The 27,843-nt window shown below is 42.7% G+C and overlaps 1 protein-coding gene across 3 annotated transcripts; it reads left to right on the forward strand.

Annotated features, from left to right (window-relative positions):
• Positions 1 to 566: 566 nt before the first annotated feature.
• On the forward strand, positions 567 to 27,461 carry ASH2L (ASH2 like, histone lysine methyltransferase complex subunit). Of its 3 annotated transcripts, none has more exons than XM_060085759.1 (16): positions 568 to 803; positions 1,460 to 1,526; positions 1,646 to 1,791; positions 4,712 to 4,800; positions 5,083 to 5,177; positions 8,791 to 8,886; positions 9,591 to 9,686; positions 10,559 to 10,634; positions 13,109 to 13,202; positions 13,947 to 14,164; positions 21,431 to 21,598; positions 21,894 to 22,087; positions 24,303 to 24,395; positions 25,747 to 25,845; positions 26,575 to 26,634; positions 26,731 to 27,461. In XM_060085759.1, the coding sequence occupies exons 1-16, from the start codon at positions 616 to 618 to the stop codon at positions 26,836 to 26,838; spliced, it is 1,887 nt and encodes a 628-aa protein (XP_059941742.1). In that variant the 5' UTR covers positions 568 to 615; the 3' UTR covers positions 26,839 to 27,461. The 3 variants fall into 3 exon arrangements, with proteins under 3 accessions (XP_059941743.1, XP_059941742.1, XP_059941744.1); XM_060085761.1 differs by lacking the exon at positions 568 to 803 and adding an exon at positions 1,111 to 1,242; XM_060085760.1 differs by lacking the exon at positions 25,747 to 25,845 and having other exon boundaries at positions 567 to 803.
• Positions 27,462 to 27,843: the final 382 nt, after the last annotated feature.

Raw genomic sequence — 27,843 nt, forward strand, 5'->3', positions numbered from 1 at the left:
CGGACCGGGGCACGAACCCGTGTCCCCTGCATCGGCAGGCGGACTCTCAACCACTACGCCACCAGGGAAGCGCCCTAATTACTTTTTTGATTTAAATTTTCAATTAATTTTAAAGTCACAAAACTAAGCCGCCCATCTCTAGACGCCACTAGGAAACCTGCTCAAAGTGGCAGATCACGAGGGCAGCACAACAAACTACTTCTGGAGCGGGAAGACGTTTCCCACGTCTAACGGTGAGGAACGTCTGCAATGCACATCACAGCGTTCAAAGCCTCTAGGCTGCCAGCGCTCTCAAGGCGCCTCATCTGCGCGGTGATTTCGTCCCGGTCACAAAAATGCGCAGCGTCCACACTGAAATGAAGCGAGTCCTAGAGGAAATCCAACTAGTAATCTCACCTCCTCCGCCTTCACGTGGCTCGTTCTGTAGCTACCCAGCCCCAAGGCCCCGCCCACCTCTGTCGGCCCTCCAGACCTTAAAGCGGGCTTACAGAGCGCCTTCCCTTGGCAGGCGGTGTACTCACTGAGAGTCTTTACTATTTGAAGGTTAGAGGGCCAGGGAGCAACTCGCGCGAGACGCAGACAGTATTCTCGCGAGAAGTCTGGAAGGCGGCAGTGATGGCGGCGGCGGGAACCGTACCCGGCCCGGGAGTGAATGCAGGTCCTGGGCCGGCAGGGGCTGCAAATGCAACACCGGCAGAAGAAGGGGAAACGAAACCGGTAGTAGCGGTAGCAGCCGTTCCGGCCGGGGAGGGGACGTCTGCTGCTCCAGCCGCGGAGCCTTGCTCTGGAGAGGCCGAAAGCGGGTGAGACGTCCTGCAGCCCGAGGAGGACGGAGGGAGGGAGGGAGGGGGACAGGGGAGGGAGGGGGAGGGGAGGGAGGAGGGAGGGAGGCAGGCAGGCAGGCCCGCCCCTCTCGGAATCCCGCGGCTCCCGGGAGCCCTCCTGCCCGCCCCTTCCGAACCCAGGTCCTGCGGCCAATGGCTCTCCCTGCTCCCTCCTGGACCTTAGTCCCGCCCGCCGCTTGCCCTGTCCCCCAAGTTTCTCCTCCTACCTCCCGGCCCTTTTACCCCAGCAGGGTGCTGATAGGTCACTTTCTAGCAGGAACCTTTCAGAAATCCCAGAGAGGAAACCACTTTGCGCTGCCAGACTGGCGGAAGTAATGGTCCCTCTGAAAACAGAGCGGAAAAGCTGCATCTCTTCGAACCTTCCCCAGGACCAGTTCCATCCTCTGTAGACTTGTCTGTAAGGGCCGATTAGGTTTCCTTGATGCCCCATGGGCTTGCGTTTATCTTGGTCGCATTCTTCCTAATGCTGGGCATCCAGTCTGAGAACAGTCTTTGCTGAAAAAAGTAGGAGTGTGAAGTTGAGCTGTACTTTGATCATCATCTTTGGGAATAGGCGTTTTCAGGTGTGTTTCTCTTAAAAATTCTTCTTTCTGAGTGCTTTCTTTATTTTACAGGGATGCAAACTCAGTTGATGTAAGTGGTGGCTTGGAGACAGAATCCTCTAATGGAAAGGATACACTAGTAAGTATTCCTTTTGGATGTTTGCAGAGCAAAATAGGGTTGGTTTTTAAAGTTTTTAAGCGAATAAAAAATACAGTCAGGTCAACTAACTTGATACTCTCATGGCTCTGTGGACACAGGAAGGTGCTGGGGATACTTCAGAGGTGATGGATACTCAGGCGGGCTCCGTGGATGAAGAGAATGGTCGCCAGTTGGGAGAGGTGGAGCTGCAGTGTGGAATATGTACCAAATGGTTCACAGCAGACACCTTTGGCATAGATACCTCGTGAGTATTTTTCGTAGACTTTGTAAGAATCACTTTGTAAATTTTAGATCTCAACACGTCCAACAGTTGAATAGTCAGTGTGTAGGCAAACGTAAATGCGTAGTATTTCCTGTGTCTCCTGATCCCTGTTCAGTGAGTAGTAGGATTTGAATCAGGAATTGTTTTAATTGCCTGAGCGTGTCTTCTGTCCACTAAGGGCAAGCCCTTAACAGGTATAATGATAGTTATTATCCCTGTTTTTGCACTTAGGACCTGGATGGGAGACAAACCATGTAATTACAAAGCATTAAATAAACAAATTTGAGACAATGTCATTTAAACCTTCTATTGGGTATTGTGGATTTGGGGGAAAGGGTTGGTGTGTATGGTGGAAAAAGCCTGATGTCAAAAATTTGAGATGGCCAGTCCTCTTCATGCCTGAACCATCCTTTTTTTCCTTTTGGTTTCTAATTCACTCCCTTCAGGTGTCCTGAATTCTCTCCTCAGCAAAACCAATTTCCAGTCTTTACACGTCTTCTAGTGAATTAAAATCATTTTATGAACGATTGAGAATGAAATGCTCCTTTACTTATTCTTGGGATTCGGTCAACAGCTAGCAAGGCAGCATTACTGACTCACTGTCTATGGAAATAACTATACTGCTCCGTCTCTGGGATGTTCTTTATGGTCCGTATTATACAAATAAATTTAGGTAAGACTGTCTCAGAATAGGGCTGCGTTGTTAATTCTGAAGTTAACCCCCCTTGGATGGGTTTGTGAAGAAATAACCTTCCTTTATAATTTGATGACTGCTTTCTAGTAAAAAAGTTAAAGAAATACTAACGTTCTGATTAATATGTGACTCGTGAGCAAGGATAGAATGTTTAAAAAAGAAAGGAAATGACTGAAGGATCAGGAAGAAGTGATCTTGGTAGAAAGACCTATAGGGAAAATATATAAGCTGGTCAGTTAGAAAAGACCTAAAATGGGGCCACTTTGGCCAAGGAGAATTTGTTTGGATAAACAGGGCCTAGGAAAGGAAATTTATCAGAGTGATCATGTGGAACAATCCAGCAGTGAATCAAACCACAGTTCAGAGGTTTGGTAGAGACCAGTTTGTACCTGAATTTGAGAAAACCCAGCAGGTGGGACAGATTATCGTTTATGGCTGAGCTGGAGGAAGTGAGTGAGCTAGCGGCTATGAAAAAGGCTGCTCTAAACACCTGATTGTGTTTGAATTAGGTAACTGTATACCTGCCTGTCTCTTCTGTAAGGGAGCTTATCACAATGGACTGTTTAGTGGAAGGGGCTCTAGAGAGAGGTAAGGGTAAGGGAACTCGATCTTAACAGTCATAAGGATATTTCTTAATCCCTTGAGTGGTGGCAGTAGACACACACTTGGGAGCATCTCTTTAAGGATACCTTAAACCAGTTTCAGCAAAGTCCAAGAAAAACCTGCCTTTATTTTGATTTCTTCTCTTCCAACTTAAACCAGTCTTTTGTTTTTCTTTTACGTTCTCCTTTTCAGGACCAAGCTCTCCCTGTACTTTTCCAGTCACCCAGTACAGCCACCACACTTCTCTAATGCATGGTTCCTGTTAGCCCTCAGTCTCTCCCTCCACCAGTTTCTTCCTCTCTGCCTTCAAACAGGCCTTCTCTTGCCCCCAGCTCACCTCTTAGAAGATTTCCTCTATGATACAAGCAGACTTAGTGGTTAGGACTCCTTTTATTTCATGCCCGCCCCCATCAAATCAGCTACCAAGCTTGAGCAATTTTTTTCTTCTTGTACACTTGCTTGTCCTTCCCATTTTTATTGTTTCACTCGAGGTGAGGACTTTTTTTTTTTTTTTTAAACCATCTGCTGGAACTGCTACAGAAGCTTCTTCCATATTCCCGTTTCTAATCTCTTCCCCCCTTCAGACCCATCCTACCACCAAACTTACTGCTTTCACAAGGTGGCCTCCCCTTCAAGATGTTCCTGTTACCCACAGAGAAGATGCACTTCCCCGGGCATGTAAGGCCTCTTGTACTTCTTACCTTTCAAGCCTTATCTTTCACCGTACCCCCGACAACTCCCCTCCCCTGGCCAAACTTGTGTACACCGGTTTGCCCCTTTGCCTCCTAGTTTGCACTTTCTCATCTCTACACAAAATAGTTTGCCTGTAGAAAAGAAGACCAACTCATCTTTCCAAATCCTAACTTGTGTCCTCAAAAAATCTTCCCTAACTCTTAAATCTGAAGTTACTTCTTGGGTCCTTTAAACTCTTAAATAAGACTATAATCTGTAGGATTCATTTGGTAATGAGGCAAGTAATGTTTTGTGACTTCTGTGTTGTTCTTGAATAATTATTTACATTTAAAAATTAATCTTTTTATACCTGTCTGCCCTTTCCAACAATGGTATTGGCACTTTACAAAGATACTTAAATATAATATAAATACAGATATTTAAATGTAAAGATATTTAGAGAGACTACTTTGTCTTCTTCCACAAGTCACCTGGTATACTCTTTTAGGTGCTTACAAACTATAATAAACTAGCTTGGATAGGGCTCAGGTCAGAACCTTGCAGATGCCAAATTATCAACTACAGTGGATAATGTCTTACTAAATTTTTGTGATAGAAAAATCCAGGTATTTGTAAAAATATGAGCCCTGTTTTGGTGACTTTTTTTTTTTTTTTTTTGACCCTGCTGCGCAGCATGTGGGATTTTAGTTCCCCGACCAGGGACTGAACCTGTGCCCCCTGCAATGGAAACATGGAACCCTAACCACTGGACCGCCAGGGAATTCCCTTGATGACCTTTTTAAGTTTTAAGAGTATATTAATACATCAGTGTTATTATGTAACTTTCACTGAGGGAAAGGATCCCCGTTGATTTACTTCTCATAAGCGTGTGTTCAGAACTTCACTAATTTGCACAATTTGGCTGTTCTCCAGATCCTGTCTACCTTTCATGACCAACTACAGTTTCCACTGCAATGTATGCCATCATAGTGGGAATACCTACTTCCTCCGGAAGCAAGCAAGTAAGGACAAACTCCGGAGTACTGCAAAGTGACTGTCCTCTGGTTAGCTGGCAAATAAAAGGGATTTGGGCTCAGCGGAATCAGGAAACCTTTGCTTGGTAGTTGGTAGAAGTTACCTTGGGGCTTAGCTCTGAATAATTGCTATTGTCCGTTTCAGATCAAATGATGACTCTATTCTTTGCTGCTGTAGTTGTTAATCTGTGGACCACCTAGTTGAATATTCTTTTGGTAACAGGGATATATTACTACCGGCAACCTTTTTCTTCCTTTTTGTTTTTATAGACTTGAAAGAAATGTGCCTTAGTGCTTTGGCCAACCTAACCTGGCAGTCCCGAACACAGGATGAACATCCGAAAACCATGTTCTCCAAAGATAAGGTAGAGATAGAATTATTGTAATTGCAATTATGCCAAAGAATCAGGAGGAACTTCTAAATACAGTGGACCCTTGAACAGCATGGGTTTGAACTTCACTGGTCCATTTATGTGCAGATTTTTTTCACTAAGTACATCCTACAGTACTACACATTTCAAGGTTGGTTGAATCCTTGGATGTAGAACCACAAATACAGAGGGCTGACTGTAAACCTACATGAGGATTTTTGACTGTGTAGACAGTCGGTGCCCCTAATCCCAGAGTTGTTTAAGGGTCAACTGTACAGTCTAACAGTAAGTTCTTTCCCCCCAATTTTTATGAATATATGACGAATTAAGGGGTTACTTTGTTCTCATTTCATGTGATTTACTAACTTCCTAGTGTGTGCTCATTGTGTCATTGGCTTAGCTGTTAGAAGGATGAATCCTTACATTAAAAAGAGTGTATTTTAAAAAAAAAGAAAGATAAATCCTTAAATAGTTTTGATTGGCTTTATAGAAACAAACAACTGTCTGTCCCACAGTTAATAATGAGACCTTGAGGTGAACCTTCTCAGCTTAGTTTGAGCTGTTTTTATGGATGCCAATCACAGATTTTGTCAGGGGAAAAGGCCAGTTTATTAAAAAGATTCATCCTTTATTGTTAAACTGGAAAACCGCAGGACTAAAGTCAGGACTCAGAATTAGATGATCAGCCCATCTGTGAGTCTTTCCTACTGGGACTCATGGTAACAAAATATGGGTTAAGTAAATTTTACAACTTTGGAGTTTACACTGTGACCTGGTATACATGCATATGTACCCACTCTCATTTAAAACTGAGGCACCCTCTGATCTTTTCCCTCTGCATGCTGATATTTTCTATTCTAGTCAATGCTAGTATTGACCTGCAAAATAGATTTTATACCCTACTAATTGACTGCAGCCTACAGTTTGTAAGACACTGGTTGGGGAATTCCCTGGCTGTCCAGTGGTTAGGATTTGGAGCTTCCATTGCAGGGGCCATGCTTCCACTGCAGGGAGCACAGGTTCGATCCCTGGTTGAGGAATTAAGATCCTGCAAGCTGTGCGGCCAGGCCAAAAAAAAAAAAAAAGAAAGAGAAAAGAAAAACACTGGTTGGTGTAAGGTATTTAGTGAGACGAATATATTCAGGATCAGACTGACCAGGGCCTTTTCTACTAAACAGAGAGGTTAGGACTTAATCCTGTAAGCCGGAGGAGTCAGCAGAGGGTCCCCCTCCCCACGCCTCACCCCCCCACCTCTTTTCCTACATTAAAAAGAACGCATTTAAATAGAGGTGTGCTGTGATTAGGTTTGCCTCTTAGTTTTTTTTTCCTCTAAATTGTTATTCTGAATTTTTCAAATATATAGAAAAATTCAAATAGTACAATGAACATCTGTTTATTCTTTATCTAGATTTGCCAGCTTTTACCATTTTGCTGTGTTTGCTTTATCTCCCCATATCTATATAGTCCCCCTAAGCTTATGTGAGACTAAATTGTAGATATTACACTTTACCCAATACTCTCTCATAACCACAGTACAGTGATCATACTGAAAAAACTTAATGGTGATGCAATACAACTATCTTAAATATACAGTTTATATTTTTGTGTATTGAGTGTATATTTTCTCAGTATTTTTATTGTCTAAATAATATCCATCATAGCCTTTTCTTCTATCCAGGACCTGATCAAGGATCACACATTAAATTTAGTTGTAATGTCTCTTTTATCTCTAGAATAGTTCCTTTATTTTACTTTGTTTTTTTAGTCTGCTATAACATTTGAAATTTTGAAGAGCCTAGACCGTTATTTGCCATGATGCTCCTCAATTTGCACTTATCTGATTATTTCCTTATGATTAGGTTTGGGTTAAACATTTTTGGCAAGAATATTATGTAGATAGTGTGTGTTTTTCTGTGTATCACATCAGGAGACATAAGATATTGCTTTGTTTTATTATTAGTGATCCTAAATTTGACTACTTGGGTAAAGAGGTTATTTATTAGTCATCCTGAATTTAACTACTTGATGTTTCCATTGTAAAGAGACCCCTTTTTCTTTGTAATTATTAAGTAATTTATGGGGTAATACATCGTTTGTGTGAACGCTTTCAAGCAGTGGTTGTAGCAGCCATTGACTGTCCTAGCCTGAAGCAGTTAATAGAATGGTCATTGTAAACAGAATACATTTACTGGTTCTTCTGTAAAGAAGAGTCCTCCCCCCCACCGTTGTTGTTGTTTTTAATTTTAAGAATCACTGATCTTTATAGTCCATTATGGGATTTCTGGATTTCTGATGCTCAGATTTGACCAGTGTAGACCCATCCCGGCTGACTCCTGACACTTTTTGATATGTCCCTCTTCAGTCTTTGAACTCTTCCTTACTTTCTGGAACAACAAAACATCCCAGTCTTCCCTTGTGCTTTGCCTGATTCAGCCTGGTTCCTTTTAGTAAAGATTTGGTGTTCACGGAACTGATTCTGGTGGAAGGTGTTAGCGGCGGACAAACTCTGGTGGGCTGGGGGAGGTGGCCTAGGATGGGGGGAAGTTGGTGCCAGAGGATCAAGCTCAGAGATTGTTGTAGTCATGGAAGCAGGGACTGGCGAGGACCACAGTCAAAGCAGTGGGGGTGGAAAGGAGCCCTGATTGGTGAAAAGTTTCTGAAATTTAAAAATTCATTTAGTGGGACTTCCCTGGTGGTCCAGTGGTTAAGAATCTGCTGTTCCAGTTCAGGGAACACGGGTTTGATCCCTGGTCGGGCAACTAAGATCCCACATGCCGCTAGACTACTGAGCCCTCACACTCTAGAGCCCACGCCAAAACTAGAGAGAAGCCCTCACGCCACAACTAAGACCCGACACAGCCAAATAAACAAACAAACAAGTAAATAAATAAGTAAGTAAGTAAATAAATATATATATATATATATATATATATATATATAAAAATTTCACTTGGTGACCGTTTAGATGCGCAGGTTGTACGAGAAGAACAAGAGTGACTCCGTGTGTCAAGCCTGTGACTCTGGGTGACGGGCGATTCTGAGTGTTAAGAGCAGATTTATGAGGTGAGGTACAGAGTTCAGTCTCGGTCACGAGAAGTCTGAGGTGCCTGCGGGGTTTCCAGGTGGAGATGCGTCTGGTGGGGAGGAACAGGAGCTCAGGAGAGAGAGTACTTGGGAGTCATCTTACAGAGTTAGGGCGGATCTTTTCCCTTTAACTGGATTATAAGCCCTATGTGACTAAGAGTTGTATATACTTGTTTGAATCAGAATCTTTTTTTTTTTTTTTTTTTTTTTGGCTGCGCCTTGCTGCATGCCGGCTCTTAGTTCCCCGACCAGGGATCGAAGCCGTGCCCCCTGCAGTGGAAGCGCGGAGTCTTAACCACTGGACCACCAGGGAAGTCCTTGTATATGTATACTTGTTTGAAATTCCCCACAACCTATATGTTGTTCGCATGCAATTATGTATTTGTTCAGTTATTAAAAGGCAAAACATGAATTTGTCTTTTGATTCTGACAAGGTCTTTGAAAATGCTGCGTTTTTTCTTTTTGTGAGTATAATTTTGAAAGCAACTATAAAAGCTTTAGTATATTTTGTTTTGAAAATTAGGATATCATACCATTTATTGATAAATATTGGGAGTGCATGACGACCAGACAGAGACCTGGGAAAATGACCTGGCCAAATAACATTGTTAAGACGATGGTAAGTAGGCTAAAATTGACTAGACTCAACATTTAGAAAACCAGTGTTCCTTGTAAGAATTTATATGTATATATGTGTGTGTGTGTATATATATATATATATATATATATATATATATATGTTTTGGTCTCATTGAAATAATGTGATGACGGAGAAAATGAGAACAACTTAGTATTAAATCTTGGAGCGCAATTGTGAATTTTAATAGTTTTCACACAAAATCAGTAAATTGCACATTGTGTCTTAAATGAAGACATGGTAGTTTTATGTACGACGCTGAAACCTTTGTCCAGTGCACTTTGGCAAGTATAATTTTTTATATTGAAATTGGAGACGATTGTTTTCTTTGATTAAAAAAAAAAAACTCTGAACATTATTGTCCTTAGAATTAGAGACAGCACCTGGGGAGAAGTCAGCGCAAGCTGTTAACAGTATGTATCTCTGTGAGATGCAGGGATGGGTGAGGGTTATGAAGGACAGTGGCTCTCATTTTTTTAAGTTTCTCTATTGTTTGAATTTTTTGATGGTCATGCATTAATTTTCTAATCAGGGAAAAACAATACTGTGGTGTGTTGGGTTTTTTTCTGGTGGGGGGCGGGCTTTGGGATTTGGAGATTACACCTAGGGATTGGAGTTAGCGGTTCATCATCCATTCATTTTAAGTATAAAATTTCCAGTAATACTAAAATACTGTTTCCTTTTAGAGTAAAGAAAGAGATGTATTCTTAGTAAAGGAACACCCCGATCCTGGGAGTAAGGACCCAGAAGAAGATTACCCCAAATTTGGCCTTCTGGATCAGGTACATTAATATGCTTCATAATCCCCTTTTGATTTTTAAGCCATGGGGACAGAGAGAATCAGGGTTTGTTTACATTTGTATATTTGCCACTTACAAATGCCCATAGCATGGTGGGTTCCAAATAAATGGTTCTTACTACACATGGAAAGAAAGAACACTCACCTTAAACCAGGAGACTGGTGTTTTAGTTCTGGCTCTTCCCTAAAATGTTATGACTTGATGCGTGTCATTTTTATCTTTTTTAACTTCCATTTCCTCACTTGTAACACAAATATGCCATTCCAAGTTATTTCTCCTTTTCTTTCCATCTCAGATTTTGCTCAAAAACATTTGTTAGTGTGAAGAAAAATTGGCTGTGAAGAAGAATTTGTGTTGTGTATCTAGCATAATATGAGGAAAAAGAAAACTTCCCCTCTTTGTTTAAATGGCAGGGGTCACATTCAGCATCTCGGGAGGTCAGATCTTTCAGCTGTACCTTAAAATGTTGGATCTGCCCACATTGAAAATTTAAGATTTCATATAGAAATTCAGATTTCTGCCTTTTCTTGTAAAATGCGAAGCTCTAAGAGAAAAAAATTCGAAGCTCTGACTACACTGGGTCTGGTTCCCACAGGGAGGTGCACCCTTGACCCAGCCGTGCCCCCCCAGCACGGGTTGGTTGCCACTCATCCTCATTCTTAAACCACTTGGATCCTTACACTTGGCTGCCTCACATGTGTTACTGGCTGATCCCTGAAGCATCTAAGTTTGGGACCTCTGCAGGTTTCAGACCTAGGTTGTCATTCAATTAGAATTTCTCCTGTTCTTTTGAGCATTGCCAGGTTGGTTTGATTAGATAGCCTCCCTTTATAATTGAATATTTTTCCCTCTAGGATCTTAGTAACATTGGTCCTGCTTATGACAACCAAAAACAAAGCAGTGCCGTGTCCACCAGTGGGAATCTAAATGGTAAGTGTTTGAGTGTCTCATCGATGAAATCCTTGTAAGCTGTTGAATTCAGATGTGCCTAGAATTGGGCAGTCTTTGGGTTGACTCTTCACTGGATATTTACTAAGATGCTTTAAAGTCCAAATCTCAATTTTTAGGAGCTAGCCAAGAGTCTGACAGTTGGTAGTAGGGGAGAACTTTTTGTCACTTTACACTACGGTTTGGTCTTAAGTGAAACGGATTTAGCATAAAACAAGGTACAGTTTTAAGGTCAGATTCGCTGTGTTTATATTAGACTCCCCATCTGTATCTTCATAACTAACACTTAATTTAGATTCACTTGCTCTGCACGCTTTTTCCTTAATTCAGCTGTTATATGATACACTTCCTGCCCATCTTCTCATTTTTCTTGCCCTTAATCCTCAGCTTATTCACATGACAGCATTTCTGTGTCGATCACCCACTGTAGCATATTTTGCTCTCTAACCCATCTCAGAGCAGGAAAGCCCTTTGCTGCTAATGGTAATCTAATGAGAGTGGGTATAATGGGGCGGTAGCTAGCTATTCATCTGACACATGGTGTCATCACCTTGTCTTTTGCAGTGGTAGCATCTTAAATATGTGATCACTTCCACTGTTACTAATATGCTAAGATGGGTGGGAAATAGCTAAGTGTATTGTTCATCTTTTTACGTTATTTGTTAAAATTATGTAATTGTTAAATTACATAATTGTAATTTTAATCTCCTTTTAATTGTTAACATTTGACAAATACATGGTGCCACTTCTGTTCTTACAGGTGGAGCCTCTTTTGGAGGTGAATTCCTCCTCTGTCTTCTTTCAGCCTCTCAGACTTAAGTATTTTGTGTTTTGGAAAATGCTTTTCGCTGAGTTGTGGTAGAAGCTAAACCTAAGTTACATTTTTAAAGCATTGTGGAGATGGTGGCCGTAGCACTCGATATGAAACAGTAGTTCCGGTTTAATGTTGGTAACTGGAAGCTTGTACGTTGTCATATTCTGCCTAACATGGCCAGCAGTCCCCTCTGTGTTGCTTGTTTTGTTCAAGATGGATCTAAAACTTCTCTCAAAATAATTGAAATGCAGATGCCGATAAAAACTTAATAGTTTTTTGATTAAGGTAACTCGAACTAGAGATGTTAATGTTGCAGCCGTTTAACATTAAGCCTTTTATGAGGACCAGGAATGACAACCTGGTATGTTCGTAAAAGGAAGTTCAGCATGAATCTGGTCCTGTCTATGCAGAATATGACCTGCCTTCAGTGTCTTGATCCTCTTTTTTTTTTTTTTTTTTTTTTTTTTTTTGCGGTACGCAGGCCTCTCACTGTTGTGGCCTCTTCCGTTGCGGAGCACAGGCTCCGGACGCGCAGGCTCAGCGGCCATGGCTCACGGCCCCAGCCGCTCCGCGGCACGTGGGATCTTCCCAGACCGGGGCACGAACCCGTGTCCCCTGCATCGGCAGGCGGACTCTCAACCACTGCGCCACCAGGGAAGCCCTTGATCCTCTTTTTATTGCAGCAGAACTGCTGATAATTTCCAAGCTTGCCCCAAATTGATACATTACTTCATGCAGTTGTTTACATAAAGGTGTTTTCCTACAGTCCAGGGATATTTTCTGGAAGTTCGAAAAACAAACTGAGAGGAATGACAGAACTGGACAAATATTTCAGAGCACCTATTTTAGAAATATACAAGGTAGTATTCCTTGTGGCCCTTGTATGTAGCTCATTTTTAAAAAAATAAAATTTATAAATTCTCTATGGGTATTTTCTCTTAATTCCACAAGCCAGGTTAGTCTAACCTAAATTTGGGGCATTGGCACAATTGTAATCATTGTAAAGATCGCCTGCTAAATTTAAAGCCGCCTTTCCTGCTCGTGTCACAGACAACCGTACTGGGTGCCTAGCAGCACTGGACAGAAACACCTTTTTAGTACCTCTGTTTTTGTTTTCCATGTTTGGTGTACTTTTGTCTTGTTGGAAATTCAAGTCCAGTGCTTTAGCAGATGCTGTGCCTCCCTTACGCTTATGGAGTGTGCGCCATGTGGAGTTCAAGCACGCGCGCACCGCGCCTTGTAGTGCGGATATTCTCTCCTTATGGGTGTTTGTATTCATTTGGGTGGAAGAGGGTTTTACCCACGCACTTGTTTCTGGCTCTGGGTGTTTGGAATCCGAACGAGTGAAAATGCATTTGTATCACATCCTCGGAAAGTGTACTGGTAGTTGCAGTTCATTTAAGAAGCGAAAGTCGAAACTGGCACACAGGTATCGTTAGTGCTGGGTTCACTGGACTTACTGCCAGAACCCAGAGTCCTGGGGTGGGAGCCTCTCAGCAGAATCGTTCTGAGCCAGGGTGGAGCGCAGTCTGCTTTCAGGCAGGAAATCCTCCTGTGGTGTTACACAAATGCACGCTGGGAGTGTTAGCATCCCCACGGGGCATCTGTCACAGCTCATTCGTGATCTGCCTTTTCTTTAAAGGGGGAATTGCAGCGGGAAGCAGTGGAAAAGGAAGAGGAGCTAAGCGCAAACAGCAGGATGGCGGGGCCACCGGGACCACCAAGAAGGCCCGGAGGTGGGCAGAACACCCACCCCACTGACCACTGTTAGAGCGCCCTCTGCGGCCGGACGGCAGAGCCCGTCAGCGGGGAAGGGCTCAGGTGTCTGAGCACGCAAGCCTGTCCCTTTTCCTCAAATCCTTAGCACTTGGAATGAGCCCCAGACTAGGTGACCTGTTTTAGCAACTTGTTACTAAGTGAAACAGCCCTGGGGCAACAGCCCTGGGGCAGCACGCCTGTGGTGGTTTACCTGGGAGTAAAGTTCCATTAAGGCATCTTGAGGAAGAGTAGATGGACCAGAGAGAGTGAAACCGATACTGAATGTTAGCCCTTTTACGTAAGCTTTCTGCCTCTCCCCTCTCAAGGCTGTTCCCTTCACTTTGTTCAGTGCCGAGGTGGCGACATCCAGGTCATTTCTTATTCAGCCTGGAGATAGGTAGTACGTGCTCGTCTCTCTTGAGTTTCTGTTCATTAGTTTATGGTAATAAATACGCTAAAGGCACCTGCCTTTGTTCCTCCGCACCCTTTCTCCCCTGTGGTGTACTGGCTCGGTTTCATAGGTATCCATACAGATTACAGTAACTTTCATTTCCCCGTTTTGCCTGCAGAGGGCAGGATCATCTATGTGAATAATGAAAAGCATTTGAAGTTGCATGTGTTCCAGCTGAACTCTAATAAATCAGAGGCCTTTCTTACAGAATTGAAGGCACTGGAGCTAGAGGGGGTTTTAGTTTCTTGATTTTATTTTTTCCTTTCTGCAGTGACCCTTTGTTTTCTGCTCAGCGCCTTCCCCCTCATGGCTACCCCTTGGAACACCCATTTAACAAAGATGGCTATCGGTATATTCTAGCTGAGCCCGATCCCCACGCCCCTGACCCCGAGAAGCTTGAACTCGACTGCTGGGCAGGAAAACCGATTCCTGGAGACCTCTACAGAGCCTGCTTGTATGAACGGGTCTTGTTAGCCCTACATGATCGAGGTAGGTAAGCTGTTAATGTTCGCGTTGGACCCAGTGTTACTTTGAATTTCTGTCGTCAGCTGCGTCCCGTCTAGAATTCGACGGACACGTCATTCTGCTACCGCTCCCTCACTCCCATCTCTGACTAGACCTAGCCGGGATGTGCAAGAAATAATTTCTTCCTTTTCTCTTCTTATAAGCTCTAGCCAATTATATATGGTATGGGTTTTTTTTTTTTAACTTTCTATTTTGAACTAATTTTAAACTTACAGTACAGTTGCAAAAATAATAGAATTTCCATATATCCCTCATCAAGCTTCTCCTAATAATAAGATCTTACATAACCATAGTACAGTTATCAAACCCAGGAGATTAAATAACGTCAGTAAATGCTATGACTGAAACTAAAGACTTTATTTAAATTTCACCAATTTTTCCTCTAGTGCCTCTTTTCTAGGATCTCACATTGCATTTAGTTATTTCTCCTTAGCCTGTTGCAGTGTTAATCAGTTACTCTGTTGACTGTTCCTCAGTGAGGGTCTGTCTGACTTTTTTTCATGATTAGACTGAGGTGTGGCACTTTTGGAAGAACACCGCAGACATGAATCCTTCCCACTGTATCACCTCATGAGCTGGTGATGTCGATGTGTCTTTTTTTTTTTTGCGGTACGTGGGCCTCTCACTGTTGTGGCCTCTCCCGTTGCGGAGCACAGGCTCCGGACGCGCAGGCTCACCGGCCATGACTCACGGGCCTAGCTGCTCCACGGCATGTGGGATCTTCCCAGACCGGGGCATGAACCCGTGTCCCCTGCATTGGCAGGCGGACTCTCAACCACTGCGCCACTGGGGAAGCCCGATGTGTCTTATTATTGGTTGTGTTAAGGTGGTTTCTGCTGTCTCTCTCTATTGTCTTTCCCTTTGTAGTTCATAAATATCTTAGGGAAAGATACTGCGAGGCTAGGCAAGTATCCCGTTTCTCTGTAAAGTTTTGCCCACTAATTTTAGCATCCATCAGTGGATCTTGTCGGCGACAGTTGTTCATGTGGTATTTGCCTGATCATTTGCTATTTATTCCTTCCTTTCTTTATTATTTAATTGATTATTTTTATCAGTGTGCATTTAACAGATATTTATTTTGTTGCTCGAATTACTCCAGCTTTGGCCATTAGGAGCTTCTTTAGGTTGGTTCCTGTGTTTTCCTTTTTTTTTTTTAATTGAAGTATAGTTGACTTACAATATTGTATTACTTTCGGGTGTACAACATAGTGATTCAATATTTTTATAGATTATACTCCATTTAAAGTTATTATAAAATGATGGCTATATTTCCTGATGCTGTACAATATATCCTTAAAGCATCATTGTTTTTTTTTTTTTTAATTAGGGTATAGTTGCTTTATTTATTTATTTATTTTTAATTTTTTTATTGGGTATTTGTTTTATGCATGGTGGTTTGTACCTCTTGATCCCCTAACCCTATCTCGCCCCTCTTCCCTTCCCTCTCCTCCTCCTCCACTAGCCTGTTCTCTATATCTGTCAGTCTCTTTCTGTTTTGTCATGTACATTCATTTGGTTTTTTAGATTCCACATATAAATGATAACAGAGTATTTGTCTTTCTCTGTCTGATTTAGTTCACTGAGCCTAATACCCTCCAGGTCCACCTACGTTGTTGCAAATGGAATCTTGTGTCCTTTCGATAAGCCCCATCATTTTTTTTTTCCTTACTTGCTGGCGTCACAAGATGTTTCTGGTTCATCTCATATTTTCCGTGCTCCAGGCCAAGTATCGGCTCCTTCTCCAAGGAGCCCGGGTTCCTTTGATTGGAGAATGGCGTTTAGAAGTGAAGATGTGAGTGTTCTGTGTGCTTACTGTTACAGGGTGTTGCTTCTAGGCTCCCTCAGTGGACCGAGGTGGGAAATGTATGTCCGTATCCTGACCGACACATATATACATGCCTATACTGAGTTTACTCTGCTACCTTGGATTTTAATCAAACACACCACAAGGTTGTTCCAGCCTTCCACCTTTCCGTATTTGTAACTTTCTTGAACAATAAGAAACCTGACTCTAATTGCCTCCAATACATTTTCTTACTCGTTCACGTCTAATATGCACATAAGGTGGTTTGAGAATGGCAAACCACTGCAGGAAACATTCCCTAACTAGATGACGGCATTTATGTACAGCTCTTTCTGTCTTAGCCTTGCATATCCCATCAGGATACGGCTGACTTAGGTTAGTTCTTGCCTTCCCCACCTCCTTCAGTGTGCTTATGTTCTTCATTTGTGATACGGTAGGCCCAGCTGTTAGTGTTGGTGTGCCATTCGGGGTTCCCCCACATCTTGGGGGCATGTGCGTCTGTGTCGGGGAGTGAAGGGCACGTGCAGCACGACTAGTTCTAGAGCTGCTGTCGTTCACAGACGTTTGCCCAGTGTCACCCCTCCTCACCCCTGCTGCCCCACTCGCATTTCCTCTTCTTCTCCCACTTTCCCACCCGCCCTCCACATGACCAGCCCCTCCGGTTTCTAGTTCATCCTTTGTTTCTTCCGCGCAGGTGAGCACACACGCGTGTATTTCCTTTTATCTCCGTTTTCCGCACATGAAGCGCGGCATACTGTAGATAGTCTTGCATTTTGCATCATGCAGTTGCTCCACGCCAGTTCAAAGAGCTCACCCTCAGTGTTTTCTTTTTTTAACTTTATGATACGGCATTATGTGGATGTACGTGGTTTATTCAACCACTCTGAATATGGGCATTTAGATTGTTTCCAGGATTTTGGATTCATCAGGAGTCAGTGGATAACCATGGGCGTGTGTGTTTTTGTATTGTTGGTGGTATACGTTCATGGTTGAATTCTAGAAGTGGAATTTGCTGGACCAAACGGTAAGTACGCATATACCTAGTTTTGTTAGATATTTTGCCAAATTCCCCTTCAAATCCCTGTGCCGGTTTGCATTCCCACCAGCAACGTAGAGAATGTTTGTTTCCCCCTAACCTCACAGACAGAAGGTGTTGTCCTGGATTTTAATTTTGGCCAGTCTGAGAGGTGAGAAATGGAATCTCAGTGTTTTAATTTGTGTTTCTTTGAGTTTGAACATTTTCTTTCATGTTTAAGAGTCATTACCTTGTGAATTATGTTTGTGTTTTTTTATTTCCCATTTATCTGTTGGAATTTTGGTCTTTTGTCCCTTTATATGCTAGGGATGTTAGTTAGCCCTTTGTCTGTGGAATATGTTGTAAACATTTTCTCCCAGTTTGTCAGTTGTCTTTTAACTTTGTTTATGACTTTTTTGTCATGCAAAACTCTTTTTAATGTATGATAGTTCTTTTAATGGCATAATTTATTCAATTATTCAGAGAATAGCATTCATTATCCGTTAGAATGTGAAAGTGAATTTAAATAAACTACTTTTAGACAAGTGTACCTCATGGATTTCTTTGCTGTTTTTCTGAAGTATTAATGTAAATCCAGATAGCATATTATTTCACCCATAGATATCTCAGTATATATCTCCAACAAGGATTTTAAGAAACATAACCACTGTGGCATTATCTTACCGGGTAGAGGTGAATAATAATTTCTTAATTATTCCATACTCAGTCCATATTCACATTTTCACAGTTGTTTAAAATATGCCTCTTTCAGTTGTTTCTTTGAATTGAATCTAAACATGTCCATATAGTTATTCCGTTGGGAAGCCCATTCATTATTTCTTGAATTGATGCTAAAAGCGGTCACACTTGTACTGATGCTAGTCATTCAGAAGTGAAGGAGTCAAGTGAAGTCACTTGGACGTCATCCCTCAGTTTAATGACCATTGTACATGGATCAGTTTGACTCCTGTGAGTGACAAGCATACTTTGATAGTAGGGAAGGGCCAAATAAGTGACTTCAGGGTCTAAGGAGTGAGCCTTGTTGTGTTTCACCATACGTAATAGCTATAATTCTGGAGGGGAAAAAATGGGAGAACACTGGCCCTTATTTAGCAGTAACATGTTAGAATTTAATACGTAGGATAGCAGTGGCTGCCTGCTGTTTATGCTGAGCCTTTTAAAAGTTAACAATAAATCTATATTGTATCTTTTAAACTTTTTATTTTGAAATAATCTCAGATTTATTTTTAAAAAAAGTTGTAAGAACAGTACTAAACTTTTTTTTTTCCCTGAACTACTTGAGAGTCAGTTGCCACGATGCCGGCTCACCTTTGAGGACTTTATTGTGTATTTCTTACAAACAAGGACATTCTCCTTGTGTTACCTAGTGCTGCGTAACGGATTACCATACAACTTAGCATTCTAAAACTACCAGTGTTTATCATCCCATAGTTTCTGAGGGTTGGGAATCTGGGAGCAGCTTAGCTGTGTGGTCTGGCTCAGGAAGACTCAGGAAGTTGCAGTCAAGCTCTTAGCTGGGGATGACGGTCTGTTTCCAAGATGGCTCAGTCACGTGGCTTTGACGGGACACCCTCAGGTCCTCACTGTGTGGGCCTCTCCATAGACTGCTAATTTGTCCTCATCCATGGAAGCTAACTTCCCCTAGAGCAAGTTCTCCAAGAGAGCTGTAAAGAGTTTGACCTATCTTGAAGTGGGACAGTCACTTCAACTTCATTATATTTGTTACAAGAAATTAGTTGCTAAATGCAGCCCACACTCAAGTGGAGGGAAATTAGGCTCCACCTCTTGAAAGGAAGAATATGAAAGAACTAGTGGATATTTTCTTAAACTTTCACATCTTACAGAACTGACACAGCAATCAAAATCAGGAAATTAGCATCTGATTACTACCATCCGATGCTCATATTCTATCCAAGTTTGCCCAGTTGATCCAGAACGTCCATTATAGCAGAAGGGTCCAGTTGAGAATCATTTGCTGCATTTAGTTGTCGTGACTCTTAAGTCTTCAGTCTGGAACAGCTTCTCCATCTTTCCTAGACTTTGACCTTGAGGCTTTTGAAAGTTAGAAGGCAGGGCTTCCCTGGTGGCGCAGTGATTGAGAGTCCGCCTGCCGATGCAGGGGACATGGGTTCGTGCCCTGGTCCGGGAAGATCCCACGTGCCACGGAGTGGCTGGGCCCATGAGCCATGGCTGCTGAGCCTGTGCGTCCGGAGACTGTGCTCTGCAACGGGAGAGGCCACAACAGTGAGAGGCCCGTGTACAGCAAAAAAAAAAAAAAAAAAAAGTTAGAAGGCAGTTATTTTACAGAATATCCCTCAGTTTGGTTTCATCTCGTTCCTCATGATCCAAGTTCTGCATCTTCAACAGGAATATCACAGAAATAATCTCACATACTACATCCTGTAGGTGGTGCAGGACTTTAATGTGTCCCATTACTGGTGATGTCCACTGATCATTTGGCTAAGGTGGTATCTGTCAGGTTTATCCACTGTAAAGTTACTCTTTTTTCCCTTTGTCATTAAAAAGTTTTGTGAGGAGGTAGACCCTTTAATATCCTGTTCTGTCACAGACACTTACCTTGCTCAGCCCCACCTAATGGCTTTAGGACTGAATTGATCAGGAAGGAGTAAAGGAAGAAGTATTTGTATTTGAGAAGGTAGAATTTGCCAAATACCTAAGAAAGTTCTGTTAAACAATGTGCATTTAATTTAGGGAGGTTATCATTGTATCTCCTGAATACAAGAGCCGTTGCGGGGCCACTGAAAGAGTGCAGGGCCAGGGCTTCAATCAGGCTCTGCCAACTGCGGTGTGATCTTGAACAGCCACGTGGTCTGCTTCTCCACTGGAGGTGGGAGTTGTGAGGGGGAGTCTGTCTGGCCATCTGTCTACCTACCTACCTACCTACCTACCTATGAAAGTACTTCATAAATCGTAAGCCTTTATAAAAGCTAATGAAACTAAATTTTGTTCTTCCAGCAGAATTCAGACAACTTCTAGAGTCCCACAAATACTATTTCAAATGCTTTTCCCTCAGTTAAGTCTTAATTGGGTTGGAGATGCTTCTACATCTATAAAATCAACCTACACAGCATGAAAATACTCTCCCGCCTTTTGTCATTTTTTGCTTCACTTCCAAGTCACAGTGTCCCTTCCAGTTGGTTTAGATTGTCCCCTTATGTTACTTAATGGTCTCTTAGTAAAGTAAGATTCAAACTATATGCAAAGGTCGAGAGGTGAATACAATGAAGCTCCATATAGTTTTCACCCAGATTTAACAGTTATCAAGGTTTTGCCGTATTTGTTTTATCCGCTCCTTTATTTCACTCTCTTTTTTTTTTAATTTTTAAGAAGTAAGTCTCACCCTGTGTACTCTTAAAAATATGTATCTCTAAAAAGTATGGAGTTTGCTTTTATAGCCACAAGCTCTTATTACACTTAGCAAAACATATAATTCCTTGCTATCATCTGAATTCAGTCCAAATCAGATTTCCTTGATTGTCTCAAATATCTTTTTATCTTCCCATGAAATACTTATTAATTACAAAGGGGAAATAGTAATTTTATAGTGGAGAAACCTGGAAGGCACCACCTTAACCAAGTGATCAGAGTTTAACATCACCATTTGGACAGCATGTGCTTCCTGACCTGACGAACTGAGAGGCCCGGCAGTACTGCAGTGGTGTCCTGGCAGAGGCATGACCTGGACCCAGACAGGAGGAAGCATCGGACAGACCTGTTTGAGAGACATTTCTACAAACTAAGTGACCAGTACCCTTCAGAATGTCAGGGTCATGAAAGACCTGAGGAGACACGACAACTAGATGAAATGAGGGATCTTGGATTAGATCCTGGAACAAAAAAAGGATGTTATTTGGATAATTGGCTTAACTCGGAGGTGACCTATAGATTAGTGTAACAGTATTGTGTCAATGTGAATTTTCTGGTTTTGATCCTTGTGTGATGGTCACAGATGGTGTTAACACTTGGCAAGCCGAGTGAAGGACATGTGAGGACTCCACTATTTTTGAAAGTTTGAAATTGTTTCAAATAAAAAGTCTTCTAAAGGGTGGTTTATTCACATCAGGATCCAAACACATTACAATTGGTTTGTTATATATTAGGGAATAGACAAGTATAATTAGTTTTAACCTGCCATCTTAAATAATCACATTTAATAAAAACTGATTACTTGACAGCTTTCTTCCTTTTTCTTTCTTTCTCCTCCTTCATCTATATCTGGAGACTTAAACTCCTGAACTAATATTTCAAATTCCTGACTTGATATTTCGGATTTTTTATTTCGTTTTACTGGAGGGTAAGAGTTTGTGACAGTTGTCTCCAAGTATTTCAAATAAGTTTCAGGCCTTTGTTTTAATCTCCATCACTGCAGCTCCCCAGTTAAAGATCTCCGATGACCGGCTGACTGTGGTCGGAGAGAAGGGCTACTCTATGGTTCGGGCTTCTCATGGGGTTCGGAAAGGTGCCTGGTACTTTGAAATCACGGTGGATGAGATGCCGCCAGACACCGCTGCCAGACTGGGCTGGTCCCAGCCATTAGGTAAGCTGGGGCTATGATACGGACGTGGCAACAGGTGGAGGTATAGACCATCTGGCAAAGCTTCACGACTTGTAGGCTTATTTTATTGTGGTCATAAAATTCAATTCCTGAGGGTTTAGGTGGTTTGCAGTTCCTAGGAATATTTTTATAACTCATTGCTTGTGAGAAATAGTTTGTTAGCCATTTTACAAAACTGGCAAAAAAGTAAAAATAAAAAAGGAGTAGAATATTTTCCTTTAGCAAACCAGAGTTGACTTGCAGTTCTGACTTCCTGTATATCTTTTTATTGGGACAGGTAACCTTCAAGCACCCTTAGGTTATGATAAATTTAGCTATTCTTGGCGGAGCAAAAAGGGGACCAAATTCCACCAGTCCATTGGCAAACACTACTCTTCTGGCTATGGACAGGGAGATGTCCTGGGATTTTATATCAGTCTTCCTGAAGACACAGAGACAGCCAAGTCACTGCCCGATACCTATAAAGATAAGGTGAGTCTGCCCTCCCGAGAGATTCCTGGGTTTGAAGACCCGTGGCAGCTGATGCCTTCAACTGTGTGTTCTCTTAATGATGCTTATCCATTTACATCTTTCTCAACATGTCATTTTGAAAATTTTTTTTTTTTTTTTTTTTTTTTTTGCGGTACGCGGGCCTCTCACTGCTGTGACCTCTCCTGTTGCGGAGCACAGGCTCCGGACGCACAGGCTCAGCGGCCATGGCTCACGGGCCCAGCCGCTCCGCAGCATGTGGGATCTTCCTGGACCGGGGCATGAACCCGTGTCCCCTGCATCGGCAGGTGGACTCTCAACTACTGCGCCACCAGAGAAGCCCGTTTCTTTTTTTTTATAAATTTATTTGTTTATTTTTGGCTGCATTGGGTCTTCGTTGCTGCACGTGGGCTTTCTCTAGTTGCGGCGAGCGGGAGCTACTCTTCGTTGCAGTGCGTGGGCTTCTTATAGTGGTGGCTTCTCTTGTTGCAAAGCACGGGCCGTAGGTGTGCGGGCTTCAGTAGGTGTGGCACGCAGGCTCAGTAGTTATGGCTCACGGGCTCTAGAGCACAGGCTCAGTAGTTGTGGTGCACGGGCTTAGTTGCTCCGCGGCATGTGGGTTCTTCCCGGACCAGGGCTCGAACCCGTGTCCCCTGCATTGGGAGGCGGATTCTTAACCATTGCACCACCAGGGAAGCCCCCAAGTTTAGGTTTTTTTCCTGGGTTGATACCCACTTATTCTAGCCCCATTTTTTGAAAACTCCTTTCCTCATTTCTTTGGTTCCTTTTGTGACAGTCCAGTGACTGTGGAGATCGATTCCTGGGCTCTCTGTTCCGCTGATCTATTTGTTGACCTTTATTTCTGCCAGTGCCACACTGTCCTGATTATGGTAGCTTTAGAGTAAGTGCTTAAGTCGGGTGGTGTCTCCTCTAAGGTTGTTCTGATAATAAACAGAGCACATTGTATTGGTGGCATCACACTGCTGACTCTCGTCAGTCCTATGAGTGCTTGGTTCTACAGTGCACGGAGGTCTACAGTTACCGCGAGGATACTGTTGGAATCCTTAAAATTATTTACTGTTTCATTTCCATTATAAAAATTTGTTTTTTTTGTTTGTTTGTTTGTTTTTGCAGTATGTGGGCCTCTCACTGTTGTGGCCTCTCCTGTTGCAGAGCACAGGCTCCAGATGCGCAGGCTCAGCAGCCATGGCTCACGGGCCCAGCCGCTCCGCGGCATGTGGGATCTTCCCAGACCAGGGCATGAACCCGTATCCCCTGCATCGGCAGGCGGACTCTCAACCGCTGTGCCACCAGGGTAGCCCTAAAAATTTGTTTTTAATTTGAATAAGCAATTACTAATGTGTCCATAAAATGGAATACTGTGGATCTGTTCAGAAGCTACATAATATACAGATATAAAATGACCTCAGGTGTATATTGTTAAATGAAAAAGTCAGGATGCAAATCAGAATGGATAGTATGCTACCATTTGTATGCCTTTTAATTTTAAAGATACTAATATATGCCAAGACTTTCTAGAAGGATACCCGGACACTGGAACAGTGATTTCTTTTGGCAACAGAAAACTGAGTGTGGAGGGACATGGTGGGAGAGATAGTCTTCATTTTGTGTTCTTGTATACCTCTTGAATTTTTTTCACCACGCTCAGTGTATGTATGTGTGAAAAAATTCAAATTTAAGAAAATGAATGTCAGAGAAATCCCTGGCGGTCCAGTGGCTAGGACTCCACGCTTTCACTACTGAGGGTGCAGGTTCAATCCCTGGTCAGGGAACTAAGATCCCACGAGCCACGTGGTGCGGCCACAAAAAAAGTTAAAAAAAGAAAATTAATGTCATATGATTACCTGGGAGTGAATAGTTAAACAGAGTCTTGGGAACCAGTAAGAAAGGAGTGACCCAGAGACCACCTGTGGGAGAAACAGGTAGGGAAGTAGGAGGGAAGGAAGTGACCCCCCCAAATCTTAGTAAGGGCCTTTTGTAAAAATATTTAACAAGCATGTGCCATCTGGTAATTCTAAAGACACACACAGTTGTTCAAAATCTAACAAAGCTGACTCTGCAAAGATTTTAAATTTCTGTTCAGAACACAAGGACTCAGTGCTATTTTTGTGAATCTGGCTTTTTTTTTTCCCCCATGATGATGTAGCTGATGCTTCATTTTTCCTTTTTTTTTTTTTCTTCTCTCTTGGTTTTCAAGGCTTTGATAAAGTTCAAGAGTTATTTGTATTTTGAAGAAAAAGACTTTGTGGATAAAGCAGAGAAGAGCCTAAAGCAGACTCCCCATAGCGAGGTGAGTCATGGTCATCAAAATGTCAGAATTAGAAGAATTTGAACATTGGGTCCAACCCCCTTATTATGAAAGTGAGGGAATTGAGGCCCACAGTGGGGATGAAGGGATTTCTGCTCACACAGCAGCAGCAGGGCCAGCGCACTCTCCTGCCTGGCGTGTTTTGTTCTTTCTGGGCTACCTGCTGCTGCTATGAGAGGGATGACCTGGATTCTTAGAGAAAAGGGGGTATAAAACAGTGGCCAAATAAGAAAGTCTGAGGGCAATTGAGGAAGCAAGTCAGAGATACTTATCCTTTGTCAGAGGAGGTAGCACGTACGGAAGGAGGAAACTGGAATAGGAGATTCAGGGCCTCGCTGTGTGACCCGGGGGGCAGCAGGAGCTGTGATGGCTCGTTCAGTGCCTTCTAGAACTTTCCCTGCCTCCCTTCTCCAGGGTTTTTGGGAACATGTTTGCCCAAGGTCTTAGCACAATCAAAGAAGGGCTGGTGCATCTGGACCAACCACAGGGGCCCAAAATAGAAGGGGAAGGGATGGAAGAAAGTTCTGAGCTGGAAACATTTTTCCATAAAAATGCTGTGAAGCCACCTGCATCAATAATAGAAGCAAATGTAGGAGAAATAAACTAGGATTCCGATTGTTTTTAGGGAAAAAGTAGTAAAGGGAAACAGTTAATTGAACTAAGGAGATAATACAGCCAGAAAATACAGCCAGGCAGAAGATAGCTCTTGCTGGGAAGAAGAGGGAGAGAAAGTTACTTCAGAAAAAGCCTTTTCTGAAGTCCATCCGTAGTGGTTACGAGAATATTCAGGATAGTTTTGAGAGAGAAAGGGCAAAGAAGTGAGGATTCAGAGACTTTGACAGAAGTCCTGCGAGATTTTCAAAGTAGAAATGCAGAAGTGAGGACCTGAGGCAAGGGAAGGGGACAGGTAAATGAGCTCAAAAGGGTGTAGTTCCAAGGGGTCAGTGGACAACCAGTTACCTTTTATAGATATAATGTAATGAAAAACAGAAAGTGGAACTGTTCGGTATAAGTAGCATAGGAATTCAGAAAGCAAATAAACCTGAGGACCAAGAAAAAAAAAAAAAAGGCACCATTGCACCTCAAAAAAAACCAAAAAAAAACAAAAAAAAAAAAACCCTGAGGACCAGCTGGAATAGTGCATGTAGACAGGCTCTGAAAAATCTAAGGGATTATATAAATGTCAGCTATTGCTATTACACAAGCTACATGCTATTCTCAGGATTTCTTCAGGTGCTGCCACCACACTGCTAATGAAGGGTTCTCCAACGGAGTTCTTTTTTAGTTTGTTCTTTTTTAAAATTCTGAAGTAAAACCATGGTTTTTATTTCAGATAATTTTTTATAAAAATGGTGTCAATCAAGGTGTGGCTTACAAAGATATTTTTGAGGGGGTTTACTTTCCGGCCATCTCGCTGTACAAGAGCTGCACGGTACGTATCGTCTGTTCATCCTGTGAACACAACTTGAGGGAGATAGGTGGACGGTTGTGGTGAAAGAGCCATTGATGGGATTCTCGAAAGAAATCTGAAAGGCTGAGGAGTGGGATGGGAGCATATTCCTACTGTTACTGCTTGTTCCAAAAACATGTGGGTCCTCCACGAAGTATTTGCTTGGACAGGGAAAGATCATGCAGTTATTGTAAAGCCCCATACCTTTCCTTTGGATGTACTGTGTGGTCACTGTTGTTCAGTGTAAAGGATATAAAGTATTTACACGCATAAATCAATTTGGTGTTATGTGTCGTGATAACCTACCATCATTAGTAACAGTTGCTTATAGTGATTTTTTAAAAAATATGATCCAGCATGAAGGGACTATCATTAGAGCCTACCAGCTGAGAAAAACCAAATTATTTGAAAAGGCAATGCCTGGAAGTTTCCATGTCCTCTTCCTCTTGTCAGTAGCCCCCATTGAAGTAATATAAGGAAATCTTTAGGTTATAAACAGAAATCAGCACAAGTTTATTTTATTCACCTAATTCTTGCTGGCTATTATAGGGTATTGACCACTTTTAGCAGTATTAATGTATATCATTTGTTTCAGTTATGCCATGAATATCACAGCTACATTTAAAGCGAGAAATTTCCCGTGTCACGTTAAGGTTTTCACTGCTTGCTTCTTTTGTTTCTCCATGTCTGCTTGGATTGAATTTATCCCAGGTCTCCATTAACTTTGGACCATGCTTCAAGTATCCTCCGAAGGATCTCATGTACCGCCCTGTGAGTAACGTTGAACATGTCTGCGTGCATCCTCAGCCTTCCTGCTGCAGTTGCTCCCGTCTCACCTCACCTCTCTGTTCCTTGTTCCTCCCGCAGATGAGTGACATGGGCTGGGGCGCCGTGGTGGAACACACTCTGGCTGACGTCTTGTATCACGTGGAAACAGAAGTGGATGGGAGGCGGAGTCCCCCGTGGGAACCCTGACCAAGTCCCTTTTCCTTTGCAGACACGGACTTCCTGGGGAATAATATGAGCGGGTTTTGTTTTTGTTTTTTCACTGTGGCAAATGTTTTCCTGAAGATACTGCAGAACACGGCCTCTGCTGTAGCAATTTAGAGGCCAGGTGGGTCTGAGAGAGACTCCTTGCCCTTCAGCACTGTCCCTTCTATCACGGCTTTTACTTCGTGTGCCATTCCCAACAGCTGCCGACCCTGGGATCCCATAAGCGCCCTGTGAACGGGGCCTGTGCCATGTACCCCACCAGCTGAGACCTACTGCTTACTGTGTTTTCTAAGGAATGAGTAACCTTGCCCAAGTAGCTAACATGTTTCAAGACATGTCCTTCTGCGGGCATTGCCTCCATCCCGCCTGGTTCCCAAGGAAGTGGTGGGCCTGTTTCTGAGAACAGCTGAAATCCATGGCTGTACATTCCAAACCAGTCTAACAGCTCTTCCCTTTCGCCGTGGGTGTGTTTTTGTTCTTAATTTTGAGGTGTACCTTTGAGCACTGGGATCTCTGAAACTACTAGGTCTGTAGAACTATACTTGTGAAGGGAACTTGCAGCTTTAACAATTAGAAACTCTTCCCAAATAAAACTTGTCTTCGAGTGTGTGTGGCACTTTGCTTCCCTTTCAGGTTGGGGTCCATGTGGCGACAGTGTCGGAACAGTAAGACACTCTGAGGAAGGGGAGCCAGCCTTGGAGGAGAGACAGGTTTCTATCTCCACCCTCCCCCGTTGCTTTGTTCCCTCCAGCCAATTTGACCACCCCCTCTTATCCTGTGAAACCCGACTCTCAAGAAGGTGAACAGGGGGCACTTCCCTGGGGGTCCAATGGCTAAGGCTCCGCGCTTCCAATGCAGGAGGCCCAGGTTCGATCCCTAGTCAGGGAACTAGATCCCACATGCCGCAACTAAAGATCCCACGTGCCACAGCTAAGACCTGGCACAGCCAAATAAATAAATAAATATTTTAAAATAAATAAATTTATT

Source organism: Mesoplodon densirostris, chromosome 20 (assembly GCF_025265405.1).
Source record: "Mesoplodon densirostris isolate mMesDen1 chromosome 20, mMesDen1 primary haplotype, whole genome shotgun sequence".
Lineage (NCBI taxonomy): Eukaryota > Metazoa > Chordata > Mammalia > Artiodactyla > Ziphiidae > Mesoplodon > Mesoplodon densirostris.